At 41.9% G+C, this 21,601-nt stretch overlaps 1 protein-coding gene across 4 annotated transcripts in view; it reads left to right on the top strand.

The window, feature by feature from the left end:
* Positions 1–20,068, top strand: part of RSU1 (Ras suppressor protein 1) — a 170,426-nt gene extending 150,358 nt beyond the window's left edge. For 3 of the 4 annotated variants that reach the window (XM_016213230.2, XM_016213228.2, XM_087825231.1), the window contains one exon: positions 19,094–19,287. In XM_016213230.2, coding sequence (XP_016068716.1) covers positions 19,094–19,196 — 103 coding nt within the window. In that variant the 3' untranslated portion in view covers positions 19,197–19,287. Of the gene's footprint in view, positions 1–19,093 lie in introns of all 4 variants that reach the window. The other variant, XM_016213229.2, reaches the window with a different exon arrangement.
* Positions 20,069–21,601: the final 1,533 nt, after the last annotated feature.

The following is a 21,601-nucleotide window of genomic DNA, read 5'->3' as shown; positions in this document are numbered from 1 at the left end:
GTTTTTTTGTTTTTTCCTGTGAGAAAAACTAAAGCTTAGGTGCAACAACTTGCCCAGAGCCACAGTGCTGAAGTTGCTTTTCTGTTAAAGGGGAATATTGGAAGCAGTGTGTCCCCAACAAAGAAATGTTTACATTAATTATGAAATGCAGTATGGATTCACAGGTACCCTGTCAGTAGTTTTGTTTATGATTATGTGGTAAATACCGATGCTGTACCTTTACTTTAAAATTATAAATCTAATGATAAAATTGTAAACTGTGATTATTTCTGCTTAAAAAATACTTTGGTTGTAAACTTGAAAGAAATTACCAAGATACTATTAAAAGCTATGTTTAAGTAGGAGATATCTGAGTATCTAAATGGGTTCAAGTATGTTTCTATTTTTAAAAAAAACAAAATTTATAAGTTAAAAAACAGTGGAAGATATAGTTCAAATTACTGCTAGTTTCCTTTTCTTTATAATTCTAGCTAAGAAATGTCCATTTTTTGTACAAGTGTTTGGGGTCAGCATTCTTTCACAGTTGATTTGATTTCTGCTGTATCTCTGGGCAGAGGGCTGGCCAACCACCTCTTGCTGAAGGAAAGAAACACAGGATGCTTCGTTGGGGTACCCAGCCAGAATAATATATACTGATGAAAGCAGGCAGTGAGTCTGCTACGTCTGTTTTTGGTGGTGGTTTGTTGTTTTTTCATACAAATGCCTTGGGTGAGATTAAGCCTTACCTTCCAAAAGAAAGGGCAAGGTTGGTTTGCTCCTCATGACAACCGTTATTCATGTTGCTGCCACGGAGGGATGGTGATTGTGGACCGTGTCACCATCAGCTTTTTCACTAGTGAAGACTCAAAACTGGAGCCAACTTGATAAGACTGAAGCGAACACAGGGCATGCTCTGTTATATAAGCCAAACAGACGCTTGTTTGCCTGTAGGGTGCCTAGTACATTTTTTAAAAACTACATGGATGTTATCGCACGTGGGGTTTTTTTTTTCAGACATTCTTCCCTCAGTGTCTTTCTATTCATTTTTAATTTCTTAGCACTTCATAATAGACAGATGCGCTTTGGGTAACAATCGTGAACCTTGTGCTCAAGATTTGCTAATCATCTGATATTTAATCCACATAACCACTGTGCTGGGTGATGGGGAGAATGCCCTTTTCATATGTGAGTAAGGTGACCACCTCTGTGGTTCCACATGGTGCTATATTCCATAGTGGTTCCTTCTGAATATGGGGTAAATCTATTGTACCATTTTAGGGAGCTGCTTTTTTTTTTTTTGGTGTGTATAGTTCTTGTTAAATACTATGTTCCTTAATATCTTTTAAAAACTTGTGAGGCTTTTTGCTTGTTGACTGTTTTCATGTGTTACATCTAATTTGAAATTGAGATTTTGGTTAAATAACTGCTCAGCATGGTTATTTCCCTTAAGTACAGAAGGACTTGGTTTTCCAGTGTTGTCCCTGTTCATAATTGGAGGGTGCATAAATCTCATCTCAGCTTTACGGGAATTGCTCTCCTTATCCATAGTTTAACTCTTTTTTTCTGGACGTGGTTCTGTGCCTACCCTCCCCACAACTATACAGTTCCCAAGAAATATGACCTGTGTGAGATTGTTCTACATATGTTTGCATACACGCGATCTTCACATCCATCGATAGATGGTCCGCACTCACCAAGAGCACTGTCATGTCTGGAAAAGGTTTTTAAATGTTGTTTTTAAAGAGATGTAGACATTTTAATAACAGTTTCTCCTCAGCTTTTCTCTGAGGTGTCTCAGGAGAAAAGTACAGTAACAGAATATGGCATCACTGCAGTGTGCCTGTCTGAATACATTTCAGTCCGTCGAGCTATGGCTCCCTGAAAAGAGAGCATCCTCAGCCAAGTGTGCACTAAAAAGATACCAGGGTGGCAAGCCCAGACCGTTGGTGCCTGCAGGTATCATTTTCTTACTCTTACTATTTTAAATTATTCTCTGGCATCATGGCAAACAGGACCAGAGCTGTGGCCTTCATGAAAAGTAACAGTGCTCAGTATCAGGTGGGGATGGACTGAAGCCTCAGACCCAGGAAGCGTGGTAAAGCTGGCAAATGTTAGTGGCCAAATGTCCAACCCGTGTGTTCTCCACCAGCCTTTGTGCTGGTGGCCTGAGGCATGGCAGTGACGTGTTTTCTCCAAGGACTCACAACCTACTTACAAGCAATTCCAAGTGCTGGAGCACAGAGGCATATGGACATTTCACTCTCAGGCTTAATATACAACATGCAAAATGAATTTTTCACATTGGATTTTTAAAAATGGAAGAATTCCAGCTTTTCCTCACTGGTGTGCCTTTTGGAGTTAGTGCCCTTCAGAGCAGCTGGAGAGGGAATGACTGTAATGTAAGCAGAGCAGCGTTTGCAAGTGAGAGCCATGTGAGAGGCGAGGATGCTTTTGGAAACATGATTCTGGGTGTCGAATTGAACAGAGTCATTACTGAAGGAAAAATAACCAGAAACACATTGTTAATACTGTCTCGGATTTGGGCCTGGAGAACCATACTGTGAAATGAGAGGAAGATAAATAGAGAGAAAAATAGCAAATTAAGAGGACAAATAACCCGGGGGAAGGCGGGGTGCCTGCTGGCATTGGCGGAGAACATATAACCAGCGTCTGATGCATTTTCTTAAGATTCAGTGTGTTTGCAAATTGCTCCGTTGCATCCTAGCAGAATCTAATCCGAGGAACGAAGAGCTGACTAGTGAACATAGTTGCTTGAATTCCCTCAGTACCCCTGAAATATAACAGAGCAAGGAACAGTATAATGAGAAATAACAGAGAGAGTAGCTAGGGGCTTAACTTATGATCAGTGTTCATTACAACAAATGACACTCACTGCAGAGTTACCATAAAGATTATTGACTCTTACGTAATGTGGTTCCCATCTGAATAGATTCGGGAACAGCTTAGCATGTGAATGGGGGCGCTGAAGCCAGAGAGGGACAGAAGATGAGCTCAACGCCCTTATTCATTTTTCCAGTTAGTACTAGCGAGCCTCCCATTCAGAGCCCTGGCCCGAGCGGAGACTGGACCTTATCCACAAAGACTCCATGTCTCCCTTGGGCACTGACCAGCATGTTATGTGAAGACCAGGCTCAGAAAGTGTGGTTCAACTTTACAAATTTATTTTGCAAGTGCAGTTGACATTCAATATTATAGTAGTTTCAGGAGTACAGCCCAGTGATCAGACATTTTTACGTACTTTACCAAGTGACCAACTAGATAAGAAAAGTGACTAAACTTGATATCCAAGTTTTATATCCACCTTATGTCCCCTGCCACTTTCTGTTTTCCTCAAGCATACATGGTATGGTGTTTAAAACTACCTCTTTGAAAAGAAACTGTCATTTATGTGATCTCATCCTCCTCGTGACTCTGTGAAGTATGTACTATTATTAACAGTCCCATTATCCAGATGAAAACGTATGCCCAGAGAGGTTTAGGTCACCAAGTTACCCAGCTGCGAATTATTATAGATGCACTTCAAGACTAGGTCTCTCCAACAGCCTGCCAGACATCTTAACTTCCACGTGGGTGCTGAGCATAGAGAGAGTCATGTTCTCCCCGCCCTCTTTCTCTCCCCTCCTGCCCTCCCCCCCCCCTCCTGGATTTTGAAATCAGACAAAGTAGGGCTTGGACCTTTACTTTTTCAATTGAATTGAGATCCTACAAAAATGATGAAGTGACCTAACCTCTTTTAACAGTGGTTGTAATGAAAAAGAAAGTTTATGTTTAATGTGTGGCTAGACACAGCGCTAAGCTCTTTCCATGATTTCCTCATGCAGTCCTCCCAACTGTAAGCAGTGTAGGCCCGATTATAATTCCTGCTTTACAGGTTGAGAAACTGAGGCTTAGTGGGGCCCAGGCTGCACAGCCAGTGTTCAGGAGCCATACCAGCCTTGCGCATTGTGGGCAGTTTGCAAGTCAGCTCTGTAAAATGTCCTTCAGAAGAGAGTGCCCCTGGTGATATTGGCCACAGGTGATATTGGCCCTCAGCAGTGTGGGCGATAGAAGCACAACGAGGTACCCCAACGAGGATAGTGGGTGAGGACCTGCGTTGTTGCAGGAAAAGAAGTAGTGGCATTTGGGAACAAGTCAACATTTGTCAAAAGAATAATGAAGGCACCTGTGGGAGCTCAGTAGTAGATGGGTCTTTGGATCTCCCCTTCCTTTAGTTTTCAGTTTTGTATTTATGAGTTTTATAGAAAAAAAAATACCTTGAGAAAGAAGGGGGAGTTTAAAAATACTGTTACCTCAGTGTAGCCAACAGGTTTAATATATGTCCCTCATCTCTCCTAAGCACCTTGTTCTCTTCCTTACAAAGGCCTGACGGTAATGTCTCACCTCGTGGCCACCTGCGGTGATACTCCGGGCCTCCCTACAGCCCCACCCCCCAGATGCCCCAGCCCATCAGACAGAAATGGACAGACAGGGGGATGGGGACAGAGCAGGAGAGGGTGGAGCACCAGAGTCCAGATTTAGTATTTGCCATGTCAGAAGGAGCACAGCTGGGTGACAGGGTCTCGCTTGCCTGGGAAATGGCAAAACTCATCAGTGCGCACAGCCTAGAACTGCTGTTTCTTGAACCCCTCCTAGTGAAAGCCTCCGGATAGTACACTCTGGCCAACTTCAAGCTGAGCACTTTGGGCTCTTATAGGTGTTTTTATGTTTTCTTGCTTTGGGGAAAGAGAGGGACTGACTATATTTTCCTCCAACCAAGAAGTGTTCATGGGCTTTAGGAGTTACTTGTATTGGCCTGGAGACCTTCCCAGGCTCATATTCAGAACTATTAAAAACAGTTAAAGATATTGGAAGGACCTCTAGGTAGGTGAAATTACTTTTATTAAAAATTATATAGTATATATGTTCATCCTTCCTTTTCCTAAAGCACTGAAAGTAACCACATGCCAAGAAAGAGTCCATCAGCTTTCAAAGAGTACACAGAGATGGCTCAATCCACCATATTCCAATGGTCTCTGTCTGTGTTGTGCAGTATGGTAACTGCCCAGCGACCTGTGGCTCTTGAGCTCTTGAATTCTACCTTGTCTGATTGGGATGTGCCTTACCAGTAAAATACTCACCAGATTTCAGACACTTAATACAAAAAAATTATTACATTTGTATGACATGCTTACTAAGTCATTTATCTTTCAATTAAGGATAAAGTTGATAATTATTTGTATTAGTTTCATGTTGAAATGATCGTATTTTGGATATACTGGGTTAAATAAAATATATTATTAAAGTTCATTTCATCTGTCTTTACTTTTTAAATGTGGCTACTAGAAAATGTAAAGTTACATTTATAGATCTCATATTTTGGACAGAGCTATTCTATAGATATGTGAAAGTATGTAATATGTTCCTATAAATTGGAAGTACTAATATGTCTTTTTAAAATAAGATTTAAAAAATAACTTTTTGAAATATTTATGAGGGGAAATTAATTCACTGTAAGTTTTCAATATAGCAGGCACTACTTACTAATAAGAGGGGCTTGTTTTATCATTCTCAGGAAAATATGATGGGCAGAAATCTTCTTGATTATTAATAGTCATTCGGGGAGATTATTTTCCCATGAAAACATAGGTCCACTTGAGTCAGTAATTACAGAACATGGCTTGTTAATATTTGAGAGAGCTACTTTGCATGTGCTCCCTCTGTGATTTCTCACCCAGATGTTGTCCTGTCGGCCACCTCATGACCACACCCACTGGATGTACTGGAAACCATAACAAAAGGGATCCATACAATACTCTGGTTCTCTGGCATCTCCACCTCATGCTTTGACTTTCACCTCACTCTCTCCATCTGTATTTAGATGCTCTAACACCTTCCAGGAGCTTTTGTGGGTGAGATTCCTAGATGAAACACTTGAGATTCTTGGATGAAAAGGTCTGTTGTGACAAGCTTTAGCTCTTCTCTCCCTACCCACAGCCACAGTTTTGCTCTGAGTCGACAAGGCCTGAGGGGAGCATCAAGTAACTAAGGCTTGAGACCAGAGAGAGTCAGACCCTCCACTTGATGCATTCCCAGGGTCCCCACCAAGATTTATTGCTAATGCACAGAATCCTCTAATATATCGTTTTTATATCAGATATAAACCACACACATCTTAGTTTTTAACCTTTTTTCATTTGAAGACTATACATTTCTGAGACTCTTAAAAATCTGATTTTAAAAAACTAGGAAATGAATTACATATAAAAGGGCTGAAAATATTTTTTAAATCCTTAATTACTTTGGGAGTATGTTTTTTTCCACAAAATTAAAAAACATGAAAGTGAAACTAAAGGAAGGGTGGGATCCAAAGACTTGTCCCCTATGGAGCTCTCACAGATGTCCTCTCCATGACTCTTTGGACAGCTGTTGGCTTATTCCCAAATACCACTTTACTCCTTTGCCCATGAAAGCCTGGCTCCTCCCATTCTGCCAGTCTCTCTGTACCGTTGGCCAGTAGTTCAGTGATTGAGATCAGGAATGGTGGGAAGGCACAAATCAACTTGATGTGCTGTGTCCCAGGAATGGGGTTTGGCACTGCAAAGAGAGCCCAGCTTATGTGAGGGACTTAGTTTTGCTGGGGAAATGACAAGAGGTCATGAATGGATTTTACCTGTAGCTGCTTCTTCCTGATATCCACCTGGTGAGAGTCTTCTGGCCAGAGCACTGTATGGATAAGTTCACCTGTAGGTAGATGGATGCTTTTTTGGTTTTGATTAGTAAGTTTATTTATTTATCTCTTTGCTCTGTCTATAAGTGAAATGTGACTCACCTCATAGAAAATCCATGGAGAAGAGGGAGAGGCAAGTGATACAGTGCTGTCTAAAATCTCAGGCATCATGCCTTAATCTAACCAGAACATAGAAAGAACCTTAGAGATGCGAGCCCTGTAAGATTTCAATTAACATGGTTTTGCTTAAGGGTAAACAAGTTGACATAAGCGTAGTGCTGTACAAGTTTTATATGTAAAGTGTTCAAGCTCTATTCACGTGCCCAGCTCCGACCAGGTTGAGGCCATAGTCTGGAGTGCTGTAAGTGGGTGCAGGCTGATACAAGCACCCAGTCAGTGTGTGAGGGCGAGTGGCGGCACATGTGCTAGACAGTTACCACCTGTGTAAGTCCACATGCCTCATTTTCTGACTAGGGAGACACAGATTGTGTATTAATTCCAAAGCCTTCTGAGTCTCATTCAGTGTTATTTGCCCCGCACTCTGGAACTTGTAGGTTTGTACTTAAAGAGATGTCTAGGTTTCCACTGAAATCATCAAGTTACTTGGACTGAGAGGGAAGTATGCTCCCAGGAGAGGTGTCTAAATTGTTAGCCACAGACAGGAGGAAGAAGAGGAGGAGAGGTAATACCTCTGTATTTTACCATTTGACCTTATCTGAAAAACAGTAGGAGAAGCAAAGCCTTCTCTATTTAAACACTGGTATTTCTATTTTTGTGACACCAACTCTGCATTTGTGATATCATTTATATCTAGAGCCACAGGACAAATATGCACCCCACAGGGTTTCTTTGATTCATGTGATATTGTGTAAGATTTAAATGAGTTAATATATAGAAAACTCCACAGTAGCTATGTGGAAATGCTGCTGTGTAGTCAGTTCTACCTTAGTTTTGCTGTTGTGATCACTAGCTTAATAATTTTAGAGGTTGTAAACAACCTGGAGCCATTCATGAAGGAATCATGTGTGACCAGAAAGACTCTAATATATCCATAATAAAAATTGATTCTGATTTTTAATTTGTCCAAAGGAAAAGAAAAAACCCACTGGTTTTATGATGTTCATTTTAATTCTCTTATATAAGCCATTACTGTCTTCAGCTAGTTCTTACTAATATCAGATATCGTTAACATTCAACAAAAACCCATTGTACCTTAAAGGAATTTAATAGAAAACCTGGGCACAATACTGTGGAACAGAACCTCCATGAGAGGATGACAGGCTGGGTTCCCAGCAGCCTCACTAAGTGGTGCCATGATACATTTACTGCATTTACCCTCGGCCTTCCAGACTCAGAACCCTAAAGAGTCCACCAAAAAACTACTAGATTTAATAAATTCGACAAAGTAGCAGAATACAAAATTAACATCCAGAAATCACTGGCATTTTTATATACCAATAATGAACTCTCAGAAAGAGAAACTAAAAAAAAAATCCCATTTACCATTGCAACAAAAATAATAAGACATCTGGGAATAAACTTAACCAAGGAGGTAAAAGACCTGTACTCAGAAAACTACAGGACACTGAAAAAGAAATAGAGGGAGATACAAACACATGGAAGAATATACCTTGTTCATGGATTGGTAGAATTAACATCATTAAAATGTCCATACTACCCAAAGCAATCTACAGATTCAGTGCAATCCCTACTAAAATGCCATTGATATATTTCACAGGTCTAAATCAAACACTCCAAAAATTTATATGGAACCAAAAAAGACCCCACATAGCTTCAGCAATCTTGAGAAAGAAGAACAAAGTTGGAGGAATCAAAATACCAGATATCAAACTATACTACAAAGCCACTGTAATCAAAACAGCCTGGTAATGGCACAGGAACAGGCATATAGACCAATGGAACAGAATCGAGACCCCAGAAATCAACCAACACCAATATGGTCAATTAATATTTGACAAAGGAGACAAGAGCATACCATGGATTAAAGATAGTTTCTTCAGTATATGGTGTTGGGAAAATTGGACAGATACATGCAATAAAATGAAACTAGACAACCAACTTACACCATACATAAAAATAAACTCAAAATGGATAAAAGATTTAATTACGAGTCACGAAACCATAAAAGTCCTAGAAGAAACCATAGGCAGCAAAATCTCAGACATCTCTCGTAACAGGATTTTCGCTGATATATCTCCTAGGGCAAGGGAAACAAAGAAAAAATAAACAAATGGGACTACAACCTCAAACTAAAAAGCTGCACAACAAAAGAAACCACAGAATGCAAAGGGAACCCAATGTATAGGAGAACATATTAGCCCGTGATATATCTGATAAGGGGTTAATTTTCAAAGTATACAAAGAACTCGTACAACTCAACACCAAAAAGACAAACAATCCAGTTAAAAAATAGGCAAAGGATCTGAAAGACACTTCTCCAAAGAGGGCATGCAAATGGCCAATAGGCATATGAAAAAATGCTCAGTGCCACTAATGATCAGAGAGATGCAAATTCAAATGACAGTGAGGTACCACCTCACACCTGTCAGAATGGCTCCATCGATAGATCAACAAACAACAAGGGTTGGCGAGGGCGTGGAGAAAAGGAAACCTTGAGTACACTGCTGGTGGGAATGCAGACTGGTGCAGCCACTGTGGAAAACAGTATAGAGTTTCCTCAAAAAATTAAATATGGAACTGCCATTTGACCCAACAATCCCACTTCTGGGAATATGTCCTAAGAAATCCCAAATACCAACCAGAAAGAACTTATGCACCCCTATGTTTATAGCGGTGTTATTTACCTTAGCTAAGATCTGGAAACAGCCCAAGTGCCCATCTGTAGATGAGTGGATAAAAAAGCTGTGGGACATTCACACCATGGAATACTATGCAGCTGTAAAAAAAGAAGGAACTCTTACCCTTGCAACATCATGGAGGGACCTGGAGATTATTTTGCTAAGTAAAATAAGCCAGTGAGAGAAAGACAAATATCAATGATCTCACTTATCTGTGGAATCTAATGAACAAAATAAACTGACAAACAAAATAGATCCAGAAGCATGGATGCGTGGAACAGACTGACAGATCTCAGAGCTGAGGGGTGTGGAGGGGATGGGAAGAGATTAACCAAAGAACTCAGTACATATATGCATAGCCCATGGACACAGACAGTAGTGTGGGGAAGGCCTGGGATGGGTGGGGACTGGATGGAGGGGAGCAAAGGTGAGGAAAATGGGGACATCTGTAATACTGTCAACAATAAATAAAAATTTTAAATAAAAGAATAAATAAATTCAAATATTGGGTAGTGCCTTACTCTTGCCCCAGCTGTCCTATCTCTGCAGCCAAGTATGTATTGGCAGGATGTGAAATTTAAAGTGGGTTATATGATATGGACAAAAGCAGTAATTTGTGATTATATAGTATTAACATCCAGCTGTCGATGTTAAAGGACCTATTAGGTAATTATTATTTAACTTTTATGAGACAGATTCAAGTTAGTGAATTTTAAAATAGTGGTTTTATTTTTAGGAAACATTTTTGAAGGCGGCAAATACAAATATAAAAATCATTTTTCACTTTCTCATATTTATCAATGTGTTTGTATATCTGTGTATTACAAATGCATTGAAACATACACGGTTGGATCTTTTTTAAAATCTCTACAGATGCAAGTACTAGATCACAAAATAATTATGTTTATAAATAATATTCTTTAATCTCCCGATATGAAATCTATTAAGGAAGTAGCTTGTTTAGGAACTTAAAAAATCTCTTAGACTTGTTTTCTTTTGCCTTTAGTTTATTCTGGAAATTGCAACATTTAGCACTTTGCAGTTTAATTTAAAAGGATTACCTATCTTCTTAACCGCTTAAGCAGGGAAGCAAGTTGCAGTTATTGATTTTTCTCTGCATGTATTCCATGGAAGCTGTATTTGCTCCTTCCCCAGGGACCATACCTCTGAACTGCATGCTTGCTGGTGACAGCTCGGACCTCTGATACATAACCAAAGACCTTGCCTAATATCCTTGCAACTGCTCGGGGAATTTTTATTAAGTAAAAGCATCATTAAAGTAGACAGGATGATGAAGTTTAATGAGCATCTTTTGTGCATGAGATTGTTAGTTTTGATCTGCCAGAATCCTTGTTTCTCCCCTTTTTCAGTGGGTCAGATAGCGAGTCTAGAATGTATGGCCTATTTTAAAATCTGCTTTATGTTTTGTGTTTTCATATAGCTTAATGTCTGTTGTAAGCCAGCTATAAATTTTTTTTGGCTATTTATATGATGCTCTTGGCACATGAATGTTTATACATTTTTTTTATTGTGTGTTGGTGATGGAGAGCAGTGAGGGTTATAATGGGAAATGTAAATGTTAAAGACAGGTATTGCCATTAGTGAATTACATGGAACCGTCTCTTGGAAGTTTGATCTCCAAAAATCATTGCCTTTTTAATTAATGAGACTTCTAATGAGAATATGCTGTTAATTTTTTTTCCTTTAAGACTCAGCAGTTTATGTGCTAAGGTTCTCACCAGCCCCTCATAGCTTCTAGATGGGATAAATAAAGTTATTACAAATGCTTATTAATAATCTCAGCTTCACACTTTGTCCACAGATTTATTTGTGGATATTTTAAATTTAACATCCTACCATAAGATTACAGATTATAAACAAAAGTATTTCTCTTCATTATTGTCACTGGCCATGTACTTAGACTTTAAAATTGGTTCTTTTCCTGTTCTGTATAAGGACTCTCCATGGAAACCCCGCAAACAGCAGGAGGGAGGCAGATGATGTGAGCACGTGACTTAAGAACAGCATATTGTACCTCTCACATACCTGGCATTCTGAAACACAATATTTACCTAGCACACATGTGCTTCTAGCAGTGCCTGAGTCTATAGAATACGAAAGTGGAGTCCGCCTTCAAAAGAATGGATAGCTTATTAGGAAGACAAAACAGAAATCCACAAAGATGGGAGACAAGATAATTTGGTGAAAAAGAGTTTGATCTTTGGGAGTGATTGCCTGGGTTGGATCAAGGCCTAAACCTGCTAAGCCTCAGTTTCCTCATTTGAAAAATGAAGACAGTAAAAGCCCCTACTTCACTGGGTTGTTGTGACAGTGAATTCCGAACGAATGGCAGGCATATTTTAATGTGTCGCCATAAAGGCACTCTGCTGGTACTTCGAAATAACAAGCCAGGAGCAGGAATCGCTTTATGGATCATCAAGGACTTAATGGTAAAATCCTGATAAATCCCACAATATTTTGTGAAGACAGAAATTGGGGGTACGGGGAGGTGGAGGGGGCTGTGAAAAGCCTAAAAATATGAAAGATCTGAATTACAGAAAGAACTCAGGCAGGCATTCCAAGAAATAGTAACACAGATCAGCAAAAACATACCAAAAGGAATGCAGGCGGAGAGGACAGGCCTAATCCCAGGCCTTGGGTGGATTGAGCCCTAGCACTTCAGTGAACCGAAGCCAGTCTGAGTGTCAAATATGCCTGAGAGGCAGGCGTGCAAATATTCCATTTGCCAGCTAAGGTAATAGATATACTAGAAAGAGATATGACTCTAAGTTTACTCAGTGAATACACGGCAGAACTCACACACTTTGTCCATCTTTCCTGCACTCCACACTGCCTGCCTCCAGACCTTACTATAGTCAGGTATGTTAGTGAACAGAGATGAGCTTGGGTAAGTTAAGTGTGACATGGCATCTTCTGTGGCAGCTGTGTGCCACGTTCCAGGCTGGGTACTTGATCCTGTGGGCAGTGGATGCTTCTTTTCATGAGTAAACCAAGGAGAGATTATTCTGTCACTTGTGTGTACGACACACTAGAGGGGGGAATGGATTGGCATCAAGGGGACAGAAAAGGGACCCATTACAATAACCCGTTGGCCATTGATGGGGCTGGAAAAGAGAACGGGTAAGGTCATGGGATGATGGAAATAAGAATACGTACCTTAAAGCAACTAATTAATCCACTGAGTTGTGAGTCTTTTGAGAAGCTAATGAAAACTGTTCCCCTCCTGCTGAAAAATTCAGCTTACCATGGAGTTTCAGATACTTTCCTTGTCCCGGGCTAAGAATGTCTTTTGTAGAGGAAGTGCCAGACAAACTTGATTCATGTGGTGACCAAAAAAAGAGGCAGACATCAAAATGGCTTCAGTGACTTTCAGTTTTGATCTTGAATGTCTGGAGACAGAGGGACAGACTGTGGAAGTTGGGTAGAGAGCTGCTCTAGGCTTTGTTTGGGTTTTAGAGCAAAGTGTTCAAGTGGGAACAAGGCACAGCAGGGGTTGAGGGTGGCAGTGACTTGGAGGGCTGCTGCTCAGAGATAATCATTGAAGCTATAAAATTAGATGATTGTTCTGGGGAAGAGGACATGACGAGATAAATGCAGAAACAGAAGATCAAAGAAGTATCCAGAGAGAGACTAACTAGGATAGTGCATTGCAACCAAGGGAGGCAATTTTCAGAAGGAATGGGGTGCTCCACACTGGTCTTCATTGCTTCAGCCAAGAAGGGATTGAGGGTCTGCAAGAGATCCTTGGATCCAACAGAAACAGTAAGACGTATGAATCTTTTCCTAAAATTGAAGATGAGCATAGTAAATAAAATTTACCTGTCAATAATAGAAAAGCATGAGTATTATCCTGCTTAAATAATATTTGTTGCAAAATTTATTCTGATTCCGGCGTGCTGGAATTTTCTGCCGTGCAGGCTTAGATGTCCATAGGCAGGACTGCTCAGTTACATGGAGCTTAAAGTGGCCAGTGTGCCAGCTACTTTCCCAGGATATCTCTGAAGGGATCAGTCTGATGACCCCAGTGGTCCCAAATCATTTCATGTTGATTCCTCTAGTGCTGGTCTTTGGCAGGGAGTCTTCAGGCGACTGCTCAGGGCAGGGCCCATCTGAAAGGGACAGATGGAGAGCTTCCTGGCTCACTCATGTCCCACCACAAGGGCATCCACACGCATCTTGCCTTCCATATTCTCTTCAGCGACAAAAGCCTATTTATCACACCCTAAACTTCATTGATCCCTTTCTGTCACTTTAGATTGTTTTTGTGGCCTTTTTCCCCTCCTTAATCACCTCCCATTATTGTCTAGAAACCTCAGATTTCAGAGGAGAGATTTTCTAGGTCTCTGTGCTATAGTTTCCCTTCATTTTCTGGGTTGAACAGTTTGCCCACTGGTGGCAGCTGCCCCATTGGTGACCTTGAACCAGGTTCCCTTTGTCCACACTCTCAAGCTGGATTTCATTGCCCACCAGAACCCCTGAAAAGGGAGCTGGTGGCAGAGCAGCGCTCCTAGCTGCGCTCTGCATGGAGGCAGTGTCTGAGAAGTGGAAGGAACTGGCCATCTTGGCCCGAGTCACATACCTTCGTAACAGGTCAAGGTGGCAGTAGCCATCCTGGAACACCTGTTATGTGCCTGAACAGACAAGACCTTTTCCATGTCTGAGTTAATCTCCAAAGGCCTGTGAGGTAGATGGCAATTGTTATCCTCATTTTGCAAATGTGGACATCAGACTGGCGAGTCAGGCCCTTGCCCAAAGTCACGTGTCATCCAAGCAGGGTGCAGGATGAGAGGTGAGTGAAGCCTGGGACTGTTCTCTTGGGATCCTCAGGGAGGGTGTGGGACGAGTGCCACCTGGGCAGAGTGCTGAGGGGTGTGCTAGTCTGGGAGGTGCCTTGCGAGGGCCTCAGGGATTTGGGGGATTTTCCCAAGTGGAGGAGGCAGAAGGGACAGGTGCGGCAACTGTAATCACCAAGGCCACGGGAACTTTTGAGAGGAGGGTATGGGGTAGTCAGGAGGGCAGAAATCCATCCCAAAGGCTGTGGGCTGTATTAGTCATGTTTTTTATTTTCTATATTTTATGAGGCTTTGACATGTAGGAGCCATGCTGGCTGGGGAGAGACTGCCTTTCCCAAGGCTAGTGAACTCCTAGAGACAGCAGACAACATCCCTGCCTTTCACATACAAGCCAACCGCTCCAAAGCCCATACCCCCAACCACCTCCTTTATCTAAAGCACACACACAAAGACATTTCCCCTCTTCCCGGTACCAGACAACTAGAGACCATCCCTGTGGTGTAGAGGTCACTGAAATTACTCAAATTCACCAATTCTAAACTCTCTGAAACTTGCCTCCTCTGCCTTACCCATTTCTTTCCATGAAACCACCTTAAGGCTCCGGGTCCTGCTCTCTCCTACACTCCTTCTGCCTCCTGACCAACCCTGGTACTTCGCCACGGCTCGGCATGGTGTGGTGTGTCCCTTCTCTCAGGATCTGCACATGATAAAACTTCTTTCAGTGGCATTGACCTCTCTGTATCATTACTCATTAATCTCCCATGACCCCCTATAAATTATTCCCAGATACTTTCAAAGCATGACCCATGAGTGCTAGCTTCGGAGAATGGAGGGGGCCAGAACCATCTAGTCTAACTATAGCAGAGAGGGGACAGTTTGCCACCCCATTTCCTTGCTTCTGGTAGAAGCAGTACCCATTGTTCCTTCAGGCACACTTTGTGTCCATTCTGAAACTTAGGTTTTAACTTTTCCTTCCTTCTTTTCAATGACCTGCTACTCTAAAAAGTTCCTATTTTTTTTCTGCTGAAATTACGCAGCATCTTCCTGATAGGCTGCCCTGTGTATGGCCCAGACGGTTTCACTTACTGTATGAGTTCTCTACTGCTGCTGTGACAAATGACCACGAACTTGGTGTTTGAAAACAAAATGAATGTATTATCTTACAGTCTGGAGGTCAGAAGTCTGAAGCCAAGGTGTCCACAGGGTTGCTTTCTCTGGAGGCTTTAGGGGAGAATGCATTTCCTTGCCTTTCCAGCTTCTGAAAGCCACCTACATTCCTTGGGTGGTAGCCCCTTCCTCCATCCTCAAAGCCAGCAAAGTCACAGGCTCAAAACTCTGTCTAACCCTGACCCTCCTGCTTCCGTCTAAGACTCTTGTTATTCCCTTGGGCCTACCCAGAAAATCCAGGTTAATCTTTCTAGCTCAAGATCCTTAACTTCATCACCTCTGCAAAGTCTCTTCTGCAATGCAGTGTATTCACAGGTTTCAGGGATTAGGATGTGGACGTTTGGGGCCATTATTCTGTCTACCACGCTTCCCAAATGGAGGCCCATGGCTAATCACTGGTAGGGCCAGGAATGGAGTCTGAGGCTTTAGACCCTGAAACACTTGTCCTTGTTGCTCTGCCACAGTGATGTCTCCATGTGGGACTGGCTGCTGAGTAAAGCGGCGACTTGCATCTGCCCACAAAGCCGGAGGAGTGAAAGGATCACGCAGAGAAGGAAGGGCAGTGTCATCCCGTCTCTGCGGTGACTCACCGAGGAAGTGGGGCGCTGCTTTTAGCTCTGCCTTAGTTGCTTTCTTCAAAGAGGATTCAGACCTTTCTTCCAGAGATGCTTGGGGATTTGGCATTGATAGAAAACACCTTGTTGTTTTTTTCAGAGGAAAAAGCCCGTAAGAAGTAATCATATAATTATCTGTATTTAATCACTCTGACTATAACCCACGTCAGTCCTATTTTTCAGCAGGCATTTGCTGGCCACTTGCAATAGGCTTGTCATGGTGCTGGCTCTTTTAACCACCACGGCCACCCTGTGAGGAAAACCACATTGTTGTTTGTTTACACGTGGAGAAACTGAGGCATGGTGGGGGTAAGAGATGCTAACCTTTTGCCCAGAGTCAACAACTAGGAAGCCGCAAAACTAGGACTTAAACATCAAGTTCGGAACTGCTGTCCATCTGGCCCTTTGCAGTGACTTGCTGTGCAGCCCGGGAAGTTCAGGCACACAGTGGGGTCTGTACATAAAAAGGCAGGAATGGAAACTGGAACATTCCAGTTCCTTCCTAAAAGGAGGAGCCTTGCTGAGTCCCAAGAGCTTCTGCACCCCCTTCTGAAATGACTTTGCTAAACGACCACCGTCAGGGCCCAGGTAACCCTTGCCCCTTCTGGGAAGCCTTCCAGGCCTACTAGCAGGACCTCGTCAAATCTTCTCTTTCCTCTGACCTCACGTTGTCAGTACCACTTCCTAGCACCTAAGTGCTGCTGCATTTCTGAGTGAGGAGCCGCGGCATTGTATTCGTGCAGATTTTTGTTACCCTTAAAGTTTGATGTTGTCTATGAGTAGGAACATGTATTTTTTTTTCCCTTATGGGAATAAGGACTTGGAAAATAGAGGAAAGCTGCATGAAGCTGTGGGAAAGCTGGATAACTGAAGCTCCCAGGGCCATGTGAATGCACAGAGCAGGCTCAGATCTTTGCTTTGTGCCCAGTGAGAGGAGCTGGAGTATCTATCTCACTGAGCACTGAGCCCTGAGCCCTGAGCTTGAGGAAAGCAGCCTTCTAGGAGGAGAAGGAGGGAGGGCTGGTGGTCCATAAGTGTGTTTCGTGAGTGGTGATCAAGGACTATGACCAACAACTCTGCTGTGGCTCAGGGTTTCCTCTACCTGTTGGAGGCATCTGGGAGAGATGCTGGAGGGGTGAGAGAAAGGGGTGCACAGGTTGCCCCCCAGATATTACAGGATAATCTTCCCATCTCAAGATCTTTAATCACCTCTGCAGAATCCCTTTGCCATGTAAGGTGACACTCATAGGTTCTGGGGATTGGGACAGGGACATCACTAGGCTGAGGTGGCCACGGCAGTAAAGCTGGACTAGGTGGACTTGCCTGTTTGCCTAAACCAGTGGTTCTTCATCTGGATCCAGGGCCTCTGGTGTCCATGACGGAGACTTCAGGGAAACCAGTGGCCCTTTTTAAAGTGTGAGGGAGAGGGGCAAATATGGGTTTAAAAATCCGTTTTCCAAGTTCTCTGGAGGAAGAAGAAGTTTTTCCCGAGGAGGCACAGGGTGGCCCACTGTTGGGTTGGGTGGGCCTGGGCCTCTCTCTTTGTTAGATTTAGCAAAATGTCTAAGCACTTCCAGAAGTTGAAAGCTAATTTACAGGTTCAATTGTTAGCTGTCCGGGACATGGGGTACCCCTTCAACCCAAGAGATTGCCCTCCACTGTACCTGGAGAGCATCCCAGCACCTGGCTGGATGTACGTGCTCCAGCTTCTGGTCTCTCTGCTGCCAGCTCCAGACTCTGTATTCTAAGGCCCTGGGAACAGAGACCTGTCTTCAGATCACTGTTGGTGGAACCTCCTCAGGCTGCTTTTAAGGAGACACTTGGAAGCCTCTGGAGAAGATAGAAAACAGGATCACCTACCAAAACCGTGGTGTCCAGCTTTCTCTAAGCACTCGATCAGGTGACCAACTTTGTGTGCCAGGTCCACCCCTCAAGCCTTCAACCAGTGTCATCAAGAGAGCAGTGCATGCCAAGTAGCTCTGCACTGTGTGCTGGCAAAATGCGAGCGTCAGGGAGGATGTCACTTTCTCGAGTGGGCCTTAGAACAAGGGAGGACTTGTATGGGGAAGTCAGTCCTTGTGTCGACGCCCTTCAGTTGGCACAAGTCAGTTGCAACAAGCAGAGTCAGGCAATGCCTTTCCTCCACAGAAACAGGCACCCACCGGGCTCCTAGGGACACAGTTATGTCAATAAGGGGAGTTGAGGTTGAGCTGTGTTTATTTTAGGATGCCTTTTAATTCAGTTTAATCAAAATTACTCATAAATTATTGAGTAATTACTGTCTGCTGTTCAGTTCAATCCTCTCAGCCACAGAGCTAGTTTGCTCTGCAAAGGATGCCATCTACCGTAATTGTAGGGTACCCTGTCAACATTTAATCAGCAGTACTTATTAATGTGACATTGATGTGTGGTTCCCACCCCAGCGCTATCAATCAGGCCTGAGCAGCCAGCGTGGGCTCGGACACCATTGCTCTCTGTCACATTACCCAGCCCCTGGGCTCTCGGGCCAGGCACGATGCTCGCTTTTCACTAAATGGACACTCTATCTTTTCAGTTCTACCCAGTTTTTGTCACTGTCGACTTAAACGCTCACGGCCTTCGGAGCTTCAGTCTGGAAGGTCTGGGCCGAGCATTATCAGTCCTCACAGTCCTGTGTCGCTCCCTTCGGTGTTTGCGCACTCGGCCAGATGACTGCGAAATTCCAAGAGATGTGTCCAGAATTGGGCCTCCTGGAGTGCTGTGTGTGTGTGTGTGTGTGTGTGTGTGTGTGTGTGTGTGTGTGTGAATTCTTAATACTTAAATACAATGTATGACCCAGAGAAAGCAGAAGTTGATCTTTGTTCTTTTTTATTTTCTGGTGTACTGAGTATTCCTGAGATGAATCTGTTGTTTAAAGCTCTACCAATAGAATCGTGTCTTGTGCCGTAAGGTACATCTCACAGTTTCTCCCTCTCTCTCTCTCTCTCTTTTCAGTCTCTACGGCAGACACATGCAGGCAAATCCGGAACCACCGAAGAAAAATAATGACAAATCCAAAAAGATCAGCCGGAAACCCCTGGCGGCCAAGAATAAATAAGGGGTTGGCATGGCCTGGACTTGCGGTTGCTTTTCTCATTATTGCTTCTGTTCTCTCTTGCTCTGTCCCACAAATAATCACAGTTAGCCCTTGAACACGGATTTGAACTGAGCGGGTCCACTTATATGCAGAATTTCTTCAATAAATACTATAAATGTATTTTTCTTACGATTTTCTTAATGAGATTTTTTTTCTTTAACTTTATTATAAGAATACAGTATATAATACACATGCCATATAGAATATGTGTTAATAAACTGTTTATGTTATCAGTAAGGCCTGGTCAATAGTAGGTTATTAGTATTAAGTTTTGGGGGAGTCAGAAGTTACACCTGGATTTTCAGCTGCTTGAGGATTGTGGGGGTTGGCACTTTCCTTCCTAGTGCTTACCACCTTACCTTTTAATTTATTTTGGTAGGTGGTAGATTTTTATAAGTTCTTAAAACCATTTCCATTTGTTTCCTTAAAATTACCAAGGCAGGAAACAAAGCTCTAATTCAACTGCAAATTCCATAGTAAGCACAGGTTTCAGTTCCCTGAATAGATGTTCACAAAGCTGCTTATTTTCCAAAGAATAATTAAATCATGTAATCATTTAAATGTCACAGTTAACACTGTTCACTCTTCTGTTTATTCACATAACTTATTCTTTTGCTTTATTAAAAATGTTCCTTCACCACCGAGAGATTATGTTAACTTACAGATGATTTTAATAAAATCTTGAATTTGTATCACGTGTTGCTTCTTGAATAATGAACAATCTGACTTTGAGTGTATACACCTTTTTCCCCCAACATTTTCTTGTCCACTTTTATTGGGTATAAATAATAAACTCTGAAACTTTCCATGAAATAAATACAAAATTGGAGCTAGTTTCTTCTCACATTGATTTGTCAGGTTTTGTTTTTTTTTCTTTGAAGACTGATGCTAATTTAGGAAGGAGCAGAAAAACAGATCTCTGGGAGATTCTGCCAAAGAAATTTTGGAAAGGAGCATTTCTTAGCTGAAGAAATGGTGACAAATGGTGACTTCTGCCCATGGCTGGTAGTCAAGAGCTGTGAAACAGAGAAAGGAAAAAACTCAAGTATGTTTCTTGTCACTGCAGAAAATCAGCTCATGTCAAAGCATTCTTCTAAGGGGATTTAGTGATGCCAAAGAAGTGTGAATGTGCACACTCTACCCCACACCCATGTAGAAACTGCTCTCGCAGAGTCATCCAACACCAATTGTTTAACAGCTGTGATAGGCAGCTTTGTTCTTATCAACAGTAATACATGTGTGAGTGAAAATACAGCCAAGCAGAATTTTTGTGCTAAGAGGGCTGCCAACACTGGAATGCCTGGAAACAAAAGGTGTGTGAAGATGTGACATACTTGGGTGGCAGTGGGTCTACACCAGCATCATCTCCTTTCACAGTTGACTCCCCAAGGCGAGGACCTCTGGAACATGCAGAAAGCCAAAATCAAAACACAACAAAAAACCCTGAGTTACTTAGGAAATGTATGAATCAGAGAGGCTGCCAGTCATGATCTGCACTTCTTATTTCTGGGTCACTCCCTGGTGGTGCACTTGCTTTGGGAAGAGGAGTCCCCAGGTGCCACCACCTGTTGGGGAGTAGGGTTGATGTAATTTTTGTAGGTGCAGTCTTTGCTCAGCCTAATTTTTTAAATTGATTTTTTAGCTCATGAAATTGCAGGAAGAGCAGTGCTTCTGTTGTTGATTAGAAAGACATCATCTAAAATTAAACTATAACAAAGCAAAATAAAATTTATGTGATACTTAGTTTAATGTGATATTTAATAAAAATATCAATATACTCTTATGAATAATTTTTTAAAAGATGAGCACTCTAGGTAGAAATGTGGGTAATACACATAAATCTACAAGGAGGAAATATCTCTAAAAAAATGTGAAAAGTCCAGACTCACTAGTAATCAAAAAAATACAAATCAAAATCAAGAAATGTGTAACAATGAAAAATGTGCAGTAATTTTTAAGATAGTCTTAAGTGCTAGAAGAGTAACATGAGATAAATATTCTTATGCAATGCTATTGGGGATATAAATTTCTCTCCAGATAAGTGGTACCAATTTGACAATAGGTAACAAAACTTTTTTCTGCAAAAGATAAGACATTTCTATTTAAAGATAATAGTTTTGATAACTGGGAAGAATAATCTAAAAGAATGGAACAAAGAGGTGTGAATATTTCTCCTTTTTAAGAGTTTTCTATATTTTTTTTCTGTATCTGATTCAATTTTCTAGTGTTAATTCTTTTTTTTAATTTTCATTTCCCACCCTCTCCCCCTTGGCAACCATCAGTCAACCTGTCCTTTATATCTGTGGATCTGTTTAGTTTTGTTTCTTCATTTATGTTGTTATTTTTTTTAGATTCAACTTATAAGT

This window comes from Miniopterus natalensis, chromosome 1 (genome assembly GCF_054644295.1).
Source record: "Miniopterus natalensis isolate mMinNat1 chromosome 1, mMinNat1.hap1, whole genome shotgun sequence".
Lineage (NCBI taxonomy): Eukaryota > Metazoa > Chordata > Mammalia > Chiroptera > Miniopteridae > Miniopterus > Miniopterus natalensis.
Note: the sequence above shows the minus strand (reverse complement) of the source record. Positions and strands in the feature narration are given on the sequence as shown.